The 13,935-nt window shown below is 50.1% G+C and overlaps 1 protein-coding gene across 2 annotated transcripts in view; it reads left to right on the plus strand.

Annotated features, from left to right (window-relative positions):
• The window catches only part of ZC3H3 (zinc finger CCCH-type containing 3), a 151,394-nt gene that overhangs the window by 49,349 nt on the left and 88,110 nt on the right, over window positions 1-13,935 (plus strand). For both annotated transcript variants that reach the window (XM_030481027.1, XM_030481036.1), the window contains exon 4: window positions 11,752-11,902. In XM_030481027.1, coding sequence (XP_030336887.1) covers window positions 11,752-11,902 — 151 coding nt within the window. The remainder of the gene's footprint in view (window positions 1-11,751; window positions 11,903-13,935) is intronic.

Genomic DNA, 13,935 nt, shown 5'->3' on the forward strand with positions numbered 1-13,935 from the left:
TCCCTGATGAAGGTCCCTCTCCAGCATCCTTGTAGCCCCCTTCAGACCCTGGAAGCTGCTCTGAGGTCTCCACGCAGCTTCTCTTCTCCAGGTTGATCATCCTGGTGTTAGATACTTGTTGGGATGATCTGAGTAGGGCTTATGTGCTCAGAGATGTGCGAGTTGGAGGAGACAGTTTGTTTTCCCAACCAGGGAAGCCTCCTACAAGCATCAAACTCCCAAAAGTCACTTTGACGGTAAAGAGCCGGGATCACAAAGTCACCCAAGTGAAAGCACACACTTTCCTCTTCATTCTTGCCATCCATCCTGGGCTTTGGCTAAAAGAAGGTGTGGGGGGGAAACCAACCCACCCCCAATAATCTATAACAAGTGTCACCCAGCAAACTACTCCCATTTCATACGGAGAGGTTCGGTGTCAGCGCGCGATCGATGGCCCTCGCACCATAATTAGAAAAACTCGTGGGTTGTGTTGCTTGAGTGAGTTTAAGAAGAGCAGGGTCTCAATCTTCCCTCTAATAGGGCTTTGACAGTCCACAGCGTCGAGGCTTCGTCTTAGTCTGACAGTGTTGTCATTAAACACCAGGTAGCGTGGAACAACAAGAGAACACGGGTTCGGAGCGCCAGGGAACACGCGGCTTTGACAGGAGTGATTTGTCATCGAGGAGCTGCCCAAACTCCTCAGCCTACAATAGGGACGGTTGCTTCAAGTGACTTATTGCCCCTGTCTGCAGCTGCAGTTGTGATTTGATAATCGGTAAATGTTTGTCAAAGATGAATTCCCTCCCTGATGCAGCACTGTGCTGGAAAAGCAAATGAAAAGCAGGGGGAAAAAAACCAACAGAGGGAATGGATTAAAAGGCTGCGGGAGGATGAGGATGATGGAAAAGCTTTGCAGTGTGTGAAGGGAGTCTACAAGGATGCTGGAGAGGGACTCTTCATCAGGGACTGGAGTGATAGGACAAGGGGTGATGGGTTTAAACTGAAACAGGGGAGATTTAGGATGTATATAAGGCAGAAGTTGTTCCCTGTGAGGGTGCTGAGGCGCTGGCACAGGGTGCCCAGAGAAGCTGTGGCTGCCCCATCCCTGGCAGTGTTCAAGGCCAGGTTGGACACAGGGGCTTGGAGCAACCTGCTCTAGTGGAAGGTGTCCCTGCCCGTGGCAGGGGGTTGGAGCTGGGTGATCTTAAGGTCCTTTCCAACCCAAACCATTCCATGCTTCTACGAAACAACGGGTTTCCCAGCTTCCTTCAGGAAGCCTCCATCAAGGCTCAGGATGCTGTTGGTGTGGTGGGATGGAGGTTTGCCATCAGCGTGGGTGCAGGTATCTGCATCCATCACAAGGATGTTTTTTTCCAGGCTTCAGAGTTCCTGGAGCTGCAGGTTTCATTCCTGTGCTCGGACTTGAGGGGTTGCAGACCAGTGGGGAGCAATGGTCGTGTTCTTTATTTAACCACGTCGTGGTGTGTCTGCCTTTGGCTCTGTTCTCCTCTGCTGGTCACTGTCCTGTGAGGTTTCAAGAGTAGTTTTCTGGTAAGGACAGCAAAGTGTTGATTGTTTCTTGCCCTCAACGTGGTGCTCATCAGGCCTTTTGGCAGATGCTTCCCTCCACAAACACTTGTGTGCATCCTCAACTGGAAATGGAACCCTTTTGTTTCTTGATGGCTTTAGAGCCTGCCCATTGCCTGCTTTCTACAGCACTAGAGAAAAGAGAATTAAAGAGGTGTTAATAAACCCTCTGCCTGCAAAGTTTTCCTCTGTTCTCACAGAGTTCATCCAAGTTTCTCTGCTGATGCCAGAGTCAGGTCAAGAGCTTTTTAAATGGATAGTTAGGAAAGGTTAGGATGGTGTTAGGAAAGGTTTAGCTGGGTGGTGTTAGTTAGGAAGGGTTTAGCTGGGTGGTGTTAGTTAGGAAGGGTTTAGCTGGGTGGTGTTAGTTAGGAAAGGTTTAACTGGGTGGTGTTAGTTAGGAAAGGTTTAACTGGATGATGTTGAGTTTGAGAAGTGGCTTTGAGGGAGGGGGAATACCGAAAGGATTCAAATTTCTCCGTGTTAAATTAAGTCCAAACGAATGAAATCAATCCCAAAGCTGGAATGCAAATGGATTTCCATCCCAGCAAGCTCTCCCTGTCGTTTCCCTCAGCAAAGCCACCTCCGTGCGTGCCCCGGCGAGGCGTGAACACGGGATCCGTGAACCCGTTTGATTAGAGCCGGGGTTTTTCCAAGTGTCTGAAAACGATCAAGAGGAGGGGAAGAAAAAAAAAAAAGGCAGTGAAGTGATTTATTAGACTCATAAAAATTCATACTTTGTTATTCCAGTCGTCTTCCATCTGCAGCTTGTTAGAACCAGGAGCCCTGGCAGCTCCCGCCGCGAGGCCGGGGGGAGGAGGGCATTTATCAGCCTTCCTCCTGCCATCCTGCTCTCATTTAGAGGAATGGACCCAGCTCCTGGAATCACATTAATAATCATTCCCTGAAGGAAGAAGGGGGAGAAAAAAAACCCCACCACCCTCTTTTGTTATAATAATAAGGGTTGTGTTTGAACAAGGGCTCTGGAGACCCATTCGGGCTCTTTACCGTGGGCTGTGGCTGGGAAAAGTGTGTTTAGCGCGTTAAGCGTGACCACCTCCGGCTGATCCCAGTGGAGATGTGGATGTTGTGGTGGCTCCTCAGCCTCAGCAGGCTCCTTTGCCCCTGTGGTGTTTGGATGGGGCCACCCTGGGGCTTCTCAGCAGCAGGGAGCATAGGATCATGGAATGGTTTGGGTTGGAAAGGACCTTAAGATCATCCAGTTCCAACCCCTGCCATGGGCAAGGGCATCTTCCACTTGGTCAGGTTCTTCCGAACCACATCCAGTCTGGCCTTGAATGTGTCCAGGGATGGGGCATCCATCACCTCTCTGGGCAGCCTGTGCCAGTGTTTTACCACCCTCATTGTGAAGAATTTCTTCCTTATATCCAGTCTGAATCTTCCCTCTTTTAGTTTAAACCCATCACCCCTCATCCTGTCACAACAGGCCCTGCTAAAAAGTCTCTCCCCATCTTATAGGTCCCTTTTAAGTACTGAAAGGCCACAAGAAGGTCTCTCTTCTCCAGGCTCAACAGCCCCAATGTTCTCAGCCTGGCTCCATACGGGAGCTGCTCCAGCCTCTGATCATCTTTTTGGCCTTCTCTGGACTTGCTCCAACAGCTCCATGTCCTTCTTATGCTGAGGACCCCAGCACTGCACACAGTGCTGCAAGTGGGGCCTCACCAGAGCAGAGCAGAGGGGCAGGATCCCCTCCTTTGACCTGCTGGTTGCATCCATCCATCACAGAGTCCATCCATCTCTGCCTTTCCCTGTGCTTTGTGAGTGGAGAGAAGAAATCCAGATGTTTTCCAGCATTTCTGTTGCAGTTTAAATATTGGGATTAAAATAGTAGAGCTATTACTGTAGAGTGAGTGGGTATTTGGGCTGAGGACTCAGGTCCACAGAGGCAGCCACCACGGGGATGCATGTTCCTCACTTGCTGGTGTGTCTGACAGTGCTGTAGCCATCACCCATTTCCTACACCTCATGCAGTGTTTGCAGATTTGGGTGCAACCAAAATTCATTTGAAAGCCTTTGAGCATCCCAAGTAGGTAGGGAGCCATGGAAGAAGCACTTGGTGGGTCCAGACTCTGGGAAGTGATTCCCATCCCACTGCACTTCCAATGCAGGCTTCAGCGTGGTGATGATCCTCATGGAGCTGCCCTTATCTTTATGATGGAGATGCCACAGCACATGGCTGTGTCCTCGTCCTTCCCCACTGGAATTCAACTGGAAAAGTTAATCCTTACCATAAGGGATGCAAACCCCAGTGAGTAAGCAAATGGTTTCCTGCTAGCTGGAGGAAGGGGAGCATGGGCTGTGATGTACAACGTGCTGACGCCCGGCGTGTAATGGGCTACCAATCATCAGTAAAGATCTCCATGTATGAAATCAGTGTTAGTCTCTCCAGGTCCAGGAGACACACATCATGCATCTTCAGCGGTAGGTGCAAGATTTAAATGCCTTTTAGTGGGATAAAAAATAACCACATCAAAGCTCCCCAGTGCTGTGGTCCAGGGGGGGTTTTACTCACAGAGACATGAGCAGAAAGTCTTCTGCTTGTTGGGTGTTTGTGCTGTGCTGCTTTGGCTGCTGCAGGGCTTGTGGTGGCTTCCAAAAGCAGCACTGAGGACCCTGTCCATGCTGCCCTGCTTGTGAGTTGTTATCAAATACCTTTCCTAAATGGAGGTGCTGGCCCTGAGCATCTTTAGTTTAGGGTTCCAAAAGAAACCCAACGACACCAGATCCAACAAGTGGTGAATGCCCCATCCCTGGCAGTGTTCAAGGCCAGGCTGGACACAGGGGCTTGGAGCAACCTGCTCTAGTGGAAGGTGTCCCTGCCCAGGGCAGGGGGTTGGAACTGGATGAGCTTTAAGGTCCCTTCCAACCCAAACCATTCCATGATTCTTTATATGCAGCATCTGCATGGAAATGGGATGGAAATGCAGCCCATGCCTGGGGTGGGAAGGAGCAGGCACTTGCTGTGCTGCTCATAAGTGCTTGTGGGATTAAAGTGTGCATTTTTCCTCATTCCCTGTAAAAAATCCTACTTGTTGAACTACAAGAAGTGTCACACGTGAGCAGCAGACAAACTGGTAATGGCACTTCCCACAGGGAGACACCCGTATTGCGCCGTGTTGGTAGATGGGACATGGAGGGGATGGGTGGATGGATGGATGGACCAGATGAGAGAGGAAGCTGAGCTGTGTGAATGTGTGTGCAGATGTCCACTACGGAGGCAGGAATCCCAGCGAACAGGTATTGAGATCCTGCTCCCTAATTTAAACAAGGAATCACCAACCTTGTGTGATGCTGTGTGGTTTCTCCTCTCAAAGTTATTCACAGTGGGCTGAAAGGGGAGTGCAGGAATTCCACCTTTCAGGATGCTGATCCTGAATGTCTTTTCCAGCAGCATTTTCCCAGAGATTTTCTTGGAGCTCTCTGACATTCATACCTGCTTCTTTCCTTTCTGCTGCCTCCCCTTCTCCCCTGTCACACTTGCTGACAGTGTTTCCTCGCTGCACTGTCCCCAGCTTCTCCAGATGCTCTCCTCCACGCTCTCTCTTCTTCTCAACAACCAAGGGATCGCCTGGTTCCCCCATGACATCTCCACGCTTGGTGGGGCTTTCCTAAACCTTTGGATTGATTCTAAACAGGGAGCGAGAGATGCTGCTTCTTCCTTTGCTGGTGCTCTCGGCTTCCTTGCTGTCTGGCAGCCTTGAAAGTAATCCCAATATAAATGTCATCTGTGTTCTGCTTCGCAGCATCTGAAGCATCCAGACCAGGCTTCAGTGTGTGCTTGAGCCCAGAACCCCCCCGTGTGCTGGGCTGCACCCCCAGAGCGTGAGCAGCAGCTCAGGGAGGGGATCCTGCCCCTCTGCTGCGGGAAGGGGAGACCTTAGAGCAGCTCCAGTGCCTAAAGGGGCTCCAGGAAACCTGGAGAGGGGCTTTGGACAAGGGATGCAGGGACAGGCCAAGGGGAATGGCTTTAACCTGCCAGAGGGGAGATTGAGATGAGCTCTGAGGCAGAAGCTCTTCCCTGTGAGGGTGCTGAGGCGCTGGCACAGACTTTTCCCAGAGAAGCTGTGGCTGCCCCATCCCTGGCAGTGTTCAAGGCCAGGTTGGACACAGGGGCTTGGAGCAACCTGCTCTAGTGGAAGGTGTCCCTGCCCGTGGCAGGGGGTTGGAGCTGGATGAGCTTTAATGTCCCTTCCAATCCATGATCCTCTGAAAACAGGTATTTCCCTACAGCCTCACTGCTCAATGCACTGTGGTGCCTCATGGGCTCCCTTAGCTTCATCTTTGCCTGCGGTCCATTCGGCATAAAGGAATTAGCGAAGCAGATTTGGTGTTAATTCCCCAACTGTTCCCAGTGGAAGCTGCTGCCGTGCTGAGCAACTACTGCAACGGGTTCAGAGCCCCTTCAAACATTCCAGCTGCAAAACCTGTGCTTCCCTTGTCCTCTGTGACTCTTACAGCCTCAACAGCAGTCTCGCTTGGGGTTACAGGTAAAGCACTTCTGATCAATTGGATTTATGTCCTATTAAGCAGCAGTTGATGCTCATAACCCATCATTACCATTCTGGCATAAATAGCCATTGCTCTTGAAAGAGCTGGGAACTGAATGAGTGTGAAAATTCAATTCCCCTCTTCAAGCCAAGGATGGGCCTTTTGGAAGCGGATTCCAGTCGCAATATAATTAACCTCTTGCTGTGCCATTCTGTGGGAACATATTGAACACGCTCCGAGATAATCATCCCCTAACACTGGTGCCTGCTTTCACACTCAATTCCTAACAGCATTACAGTAATCCCAAAGCCTTTTGTTGTCTCTGGGGACTTGGCCAAGTTGGTAGCCAGAATAAGAGGTATCGGAGCCGTGTGGCTCAGGGTTGGTGTCCTGCGGGTGCTTGTGGTGTGATGGGCAACACCAAAATGATTTGCTTTGGGGTGTAGGGGCTGGGATGAAACTTTATCCTGGTTCGTCCACAGATTTATCCCCGTTGCAAGGTCATTTGATGTCAGGTTGGATGTAAGGAAGAAGCTGTTCCCTGTGAGGGTGCTGAGGCGCTGGCACAGGGTGCCCAGAGAAGCTGTGGCTGCCCCATCCCTGGCAGTGTTCAAGGCCAGGTTGGACACAGGGGCTTGGAGCAACCTGCTCTAGTGGAAGGTGTCCCTGCCCATGGCAGGGGTTGGAACTGGATGAGCTTTAAGGTCCTTTCCAACCCAACCCATTCCATCATTCTATGATCTATTAATAGGTCTATGCATGAGTTGGGTAGGTCTCCCATAGCTGCTTTGTTCTGGGAGATGAGGAAGAGGCAATGGTGGGTTTTGCTGGATCTTTACCTCCAGGCCTGGAGCAAATCCTGTGACAAAGGTGTTTGTGGGATTCATCTTCATGTTAGAAAGTGTTTGCTTTCACTTGGGCAGAGATTTGCAGTTCTTTTTGGAGCTGCTTTGGTTTTGAGTGCATGGGTTTTAAATCTCTGCTAGCATCAGAGCCCGTATCAAGAGTTAGGGCATGTTGGTGGCATCCTTTGCACATATACTCCATATCCCTTTATTTTTCTTCCTGATATCTGTCTTTGAAACAGCAGTTCTGTTTTATCAGAGGGTTTTGGCCTCTGATTTGCTTTCGGTCTTAGTGGACTCATTGTGACTGGGTTAAAACGCCCCTTAGGGTGGCCCTTTTGCATTGCTCTGCATCCCCAAGGTCTCCTCTGGAGCTGGGGACAATACTGGCATCCTATCTTAGATACAGCTTCTGCTCCCCAATTTGCATTCGTTCCTGCTCTCGTCTCGCTTCCAGGTGCTGGAAGATCAATGTACCTGTCACTCACTGCTTCCCAGGCTCGCCTTGGACTGGGATTGAACAGCAGCAGTGGCAGCAGCTCGGGATGGAGCTGCCGGTGTCCGGTGTGCCACAACAAAGACTCACATGGGAGGTCTGATGGTGGAGGGTGGGAGACCTGGTAGGACCAGGTCATGTCATGGCCCCACAGCACTGGTTACTGTAGTTTATTCCCATTCCTGCCTCATTTCTGTGTCCCTATGGGAAGCTTTTCCTCTCCCATACCCTTTCTAAAAGCAGTATTAATCTCTTGTTACTGTGTTCAGTTTTGGTCCCTGCTACACAAAGAAGATGTGGAGGGCTGGAGAGGGTCCAGAAGAGGGCCACAAAGGTGATCCAGGGACTGGGAAACTGAGGAAAGGCTGAGAGAGCTGGGAATGTTCAGTCTGGAGAAGAGTGGGATCAGGGGAGGCATTGTCCCCATGTTCCAGTATATAAAGGGTGGCTACAAAGACGATGGAGACTCCCTATTTACAAGCAATCACATGGAAAAGACATGGGGTGATGGGCACAAGTTCCTCCTGGGGAGATTCCGACTGGACACAAGAGGAAAATGTTTCCCAATGAGAACAATTCCAGACACTGGAATCATCTCCCCAGGGAAGTGGTGACTCCCCAATGTTGGACACTTAAGATTGGGCTGGACAGGGCGCTGGGACATCTAGTCCAGGTCATGCTCTACCTGGAAGGGTTGGAGCAGATGATCCTTGAGGTCCCTTCCAACCAGATAGTCCATGATTCTGTGATTCTTGACTTTGAGTGTGTGCACTCTGCTTATTTAACTTCCTTTTTCCCAGCAGTAGGAGGATGGGATTTCCTTCACCAATATTGCACATTCCCTCATCCACCCCAAGCAGCAGCATCTTCCTCTTGCCTCATGGGCTTGGACACGTGCCTGTTAGTGCTCGGGTGGCTGATGATGCTGAGACCTGCTGTAACAGCACAGTCACACAGGAATAAATGGCTCAAGGAGCAACATTCCCCACTGCCTGTGTGTCAGGACTGGGACTGTTGGACCTGGTTTGGGTGAGAAACAGGCAAATTTAGTTAATACCCACCTCCCCTCCGCTTATTTATTGGCAGAAGTGGAGGATTGTGAGGGTGCTGAGGCGCTGGCACAGGGTGCCCAGAGAAGCTGTGGCTGCCCCATCCCTGGCAGTGTTCAAGGCCAGGTTGGACACAGGGGCTTGGAGCAACCTGCTCTAGTGGAAGGTGTCCCTGCCCGTGGCAGGGGGTTGGAACTGGAGGAGCTTTAAGGACCCTTCAACCCAAACCATTCCTTGACTCTGCGATAAGCATCCACGTTGCATTCAACCCCTTTCCTAAGGGACGCATTCACTAGTGGGCTCCCATCTGCTCACAGCACCATGGCAAGAGGTTTTGCCAGCAAATTACCCATCTCCAGCTCAGGATTAGAGTTTACCCCCTGCTTTTTTGCCACGTTCCCATGGGATGCACAGCTCGGAACAAAGCCCCGACCTCAGCAGTGCGCGTCCCGTTGCGCCGGGAGCCCGGGCTGATAAATGCTGCTCATATCCCATTCCAAGATGATGCAAGCAGGGCGGGTGGATTTTTTTCTTTGGTTGTAGTTTGTCTTCCATTGCGGTAGTAAAGTTTTTAATTAGGAAAGCTAATGAGATCGATTAGTCATTAGACCTGACCTCTGGAGCTGTGCGAGGAGCCCGCGTGTGTGCGCCGGGCTGATAACGGGGGACGCTGGGGTATTGTTTGTAATAAAAGCCAAAAGTGTTTGATTTGAGTGAAATGTGCCACGGGGAATACATCATGTGGAGGAGAGGAAAAAAAAAAAAAGCCAACCCAAATTACAACCCTGGGAGGCTGTAATGAAGGGAATTAAACCAACATCCTGTCTAAATAACATGATTATCTACACAAAACCCCTCAGCTAGCAAGTAATAATAGCAACCGGAGCTCTTCGGAGAGGCTCTTTGAGGAGGTGGTTAATGCTGGAGCTGTGCATGCAGGCACTTTCAGAAGAGCAGCTTCGGCATGAATACACCATCCAATTACCTCCAGGGAATAGAGTTTACCAGGTGCCAGCCCGTTCGGGCAGGGAAAGGGGGGTGAAGATGCCTCTAAAGCCGCAACAAGCTGGGACCTCTATTGCTTGCGCGAGCGGGAGATGGTGTCAAACAGGAGTTTGATGAGGTTCTGGGATGATGAGTGGCAGCTAAAGCTGGTGTAAAGGCAACGAAATGATGTTCATAATGGATTCAATGAATTCCCAGCATAATAATTCTGGAAGGTGGAGGGAAAGGGTCAACTTGTGCTGATGCTGTTTGGGAAGGATGGAGGGTTGTGGCTCTCATCCCATCCTGGTGTGAAAGAGCTGCTTTGGGTACATGGTTGATGCTGTATCCATGAGAGGCTGGATGCATCCGTGCCTCCTGGGTGGACGAAGGGGCTCGTGGTCTCAAAGTAGGTGGGATTTCATCATGTGTGTGCAGTGTTGGGCCATGCAGGGGCTTGCACGTCTGTGCTTTGTTGTTCCTGTTTTGCAATCCTAAATGCAGTTCTTTGAGGCAAAACGCTCCAACTTTGCTGGTGCTTGAGAGTAACGGGAATTGGAATTAGAACTTCAACCTTGCAAAGGGCTTTAAAAACCAACGTGATGGTGAAGTCACTGCCCTGAAGAATTTGGTCTGATATAAAAAGTCCCAGGATAGGGAAACAGCAATGAAAACCCTCTTCTTTCCTCTCTTCTTTCCTCACCTCTAAAGCGATGGGTATCTGTAGTTCCTCGGGTCATTGAGTCATGGAATGGTTTGGGTTGGAAAGGACCTTAAAGCTCATCCAGTTCCAACCCCCTGCCACGGGCAGGGACACCTTCCACTAGAGCAGGTTGCTCCAAGCCCCTGTGTCCAACCTGGCCTTGAACACTGCCAGGGATGGGGCAGCCACAGCTTCTCTGGGCCCCCTGTGCCAGCGCCTCAGCACCCTCACAGGGAAGAGCTTCTGCCTCAGAGCTCAGCTCAAGCTCCCCTCTGGCAGGTTAAAGCCATTCCCCCTTGTCCTGTCCCTCCAGTCCCTGATGAAGGTCCCTCTCCAGCATCCTTGTAGCCCCCTTCAGACCCTGGAAGCTGCTCTGAGGTCTCCACGCAGCTTCTCTTCTCCAGGCTCAACAGCCCCAATGTTCTCAGCCTGGCTCCATACGGGAGCTGCTCCAGCCCCTGCTCATCCTTGTGGCCTCCTCTGGACTTGCTCCAACAGCTCCACGTCCTTCTTGTGTTAAGGACCCCAGCCCTGCACACAGTGCTCAAGTGGGGTCTCACCAGAGCAGAGCGGAGGGGCAGGATCACCTCCTTCATCGTGCTGCTCACACTCCTTTTGATTTCACTGTTTTTCTAGTTACAACATAGATCCATATTACCACTTTATCTGGGAAACAACCTGATTCTCCCTTCTCTCACCAAGACAAGCATGGGGACGGGTCCAGCATTTTCAGGGGAAATAATGATTCTGCTTTTCCCCTCTCAACCATATAATAATTAGAGCATCCCCAAGAAAAACAGCCAGGCCTTTAAATCAGTGATAAAGCCAGAAGCCTTGGTCTCAGCACAGAGTGTCAGCTTTAATTATCTGGGCAGTTACAGTGTATGTTATAAAAGTCAGGCAATTAGATGCATTCCTTAAAGCTGCACAAAAAATTGCTTGCTATCAAGTGGAGGAAAACCAGAGTCAAATGTGTAAGTGTTAATGGCATGAAACATTCAGCGGAATAAACCAGTGTGAAATAGGAGGAAAAGGGGAGTGATTAAATCATTGAATCATGGAATGGTTTGTGTTGGAAGGGACCTTAAAGCTCATCCAGCTCCAACCCCTGCCACAGGCAGGGACACCTTCCACTAGAGCAGGTTGCTCCAAGCCCCTGTGTCCAACCTGGCCTTGAACACTGCCAGGGATGGGGCAGCCACAGCTTCTCTGGGCACCCTGTGCCAGCGCCTCAGCACCCTCACAGGGAACAACTTCTGCCTTAGATCCAACCTAAATTTCCCTGTTTTAAGTTCAAACCCAATGTGTAAATCCATTTCCAAAGTTGGGGATCAAGGTGTTGGTGAATCCATGATTCACCTGCTGGAGTTTTGCTGCTGGGTTGGTGAAGCCAAACACCTCCAAACCCATCAGAGCCCTTCTGTTACTATAAACCGTGGTGGTCCCATGCTTGATGCACCCCAGGGGTCATTTGCCTCATCCCCCCCCCTCTTTTTATGGATCTTAAGGAGTTTGGTGTAGGACCTGCATTGATGAGGTCCCTTCTATCCCCCCCCCCACCTGAATTTCAAGCCCTTCTTTCCCTTTGCTTTCTTGTAGGAGCCAACTTGCACTTCCTCCGGAGCCCCCCAGCCAACAAGGTGATAAAGACACGCTACAGGATAGTGAAGAAGAACGTGGTGTCTTCAAGCTCATCGCCTTTCAGCAGCCCCATTCCCAACTGGAAGATGAGACGCCCTGGGACATCCAGGTAATTCTTCCATCCCTTGGGTATTGTGTTATTACCATTGTGTGTTCATCACTTAATTTCTCTATTTGTGTAGCTGCTTCTACACAGAGTTTATTCACTCAGAGTGTAAAATCCCATTAGGAATCACGTTAGTCCGTGTCGGTGGCCAACAGCTTTACTACAGCCTGTGGCTTCCTATTTATTCCCTGGTGGAATGAATTGTTTCCATGAAGAAGTTAAAGAAGCTGTAAGAATAAACTCAAACCAGCTTTTAACATCAGACCTCAGCAAAGTTGCTGCTTCTTTTGGAGGCAGACATGGCCAGACCTTCCCTCTGCTTTGTAACATTATGGATGTGGTGCTACAGAGGAGCTTATTGGAACCTGTGTGTGAAGCAGAGAGGTCATTATGGTGATTGATGCTCCAAAAAAGGTGCTGTTAGAACTGGTGATTTTGGTTATAACGCTGATTCTGGCTATGCTTAAAGTGAGAATGACTTCTCCTCCTCCTGAGATGCTGCTTTTCCATGCTCACAAGCAATATTTTGGGCAAACAGAGCCTGCTCTGCTCCATTATGGACTTCTTATTACTCACCCCAATGTAGCAAAGCCAAGGAGCTGGGGGATGCTGTGGGTTGTCCCCATCGTTGGCTGCCAGGGATGGGGCAATCACAGCTTCTCTGGGTGCACTGTGTCATACTGTGACATGACATTGCCCAAAACTATTACCCATTGATATATGAGCCTGACCTGCAACACTCTGTCAGGCATCAGTAGGAAGGGATGGAGAGAGGCTCCTCGTTGTCACATCAGATGTGATCTGCTGCCCCTTGGATGTGCAGATGCATGTGTTTAATCCAGTGCTGGCTCAGATGCCTACCGTGGTGGTAGATGCCCCATCCCTGGCAGTGTTCAAGGCCAGGTTGGACACAGGGGCTTGGAGCAACCTGCTCTAGTGGAAGGTGTCCCTGCCCGTGGCAGGGGTTGGAGCTGGAGGAGCTTTAAGGTCCCTTCTAACCCAAACCAGTCTGTGGTTCTATGAAGTTCAGGCTTAGTTAGTAGAAAGCAACTCATGCTCCAACTGTTTGTAGCTTGTTACTCCAGATTTGGATAACTGATGGATGGAGGACCTGCAGTGAGAGCTGAGGAGGGCAGGAGCTTCAGGCAGGATTAGAGCAGGATTCTCAAGCTGCTGGGTCATGGGTCTTGCTCAGCTGAGCAGTGACTCTGCAGAAGAACAACCTGTTCATGCCACCAGCGTTGGCTGAGAGCTGCCACTTGTAGAGTCACTTCATCCATAGTAATCTCTGAACTTCATTCCATGATGTAGTTTGGATCTCCCAGCTCTTTCAGACAGATCTTGATCAAATGCCATCAGCAAATTAAAACAATTATGTTTTAAAGAAGCAATAAATCACTTACTCAGTCTCTCTGTTACCTTCATGGGGTGTGATCCATCATCTGCTCTGGCTGGAGGAAGCACATGGCAAATGCTTCTCCTATAGGGTTTTTTCTTCATCCTTCATAGCATCCTCTTGGACCTGTAAAAAGCAAAGAGCCAGGAGCTGCTTTCTTGTTGCTTTGCTTTTGGTGGTGGTGGGACACACCGTGCATTGCTGCAGCACTGCTTTAGTCACCACCTTATTTATCACTTTGTGGGCATCAAACTGAATAGTCAGCTATTGATTTCAACATCCTTTTCACCTTCACAGCCACAAGTGTGATGTTCAAAGGCTGGTGGTGCTGCAGCCAAGTGCTGCTCCCAATGTGGTTCCTAACTGATGCTAAGGGGAAGTTCCTGCTGTGAAATCCAGGTTTTGGGGAGTCCAAAAGTGATGTGCAAGGGGTTTACATGGGCTTCATCTTTTCAGATTTAATACACTGCCACAAGAAACTTCAGGCAGGAGCTGTGTTCCTGTCCATCAGTGTCCAAGGCCAGGGTGGACAGAGCCTTGAGTGACATGGGCTAGAGAGAGGTGTCCCTGCCCATGGCAGGGGTTTGGAACTGGATGATCTTAAGCTCCTTTCCAACCCAAACCATTCTCTGATTCTCTG

This window comes from Strigops habroptila, chromosome 1, assembly GCF_004027225.2.
Source record: "Strigops habroptila isolate Jane chromosome 1, bStrHab1.2.pri, whole genome shotgun sequence".
NCBI classification, from domain to species: Eukaryota; Metazoa; Chordata; class Aves; order Psittaciformes; family Psittacidae; genus Strigops; species Strigops habroptila.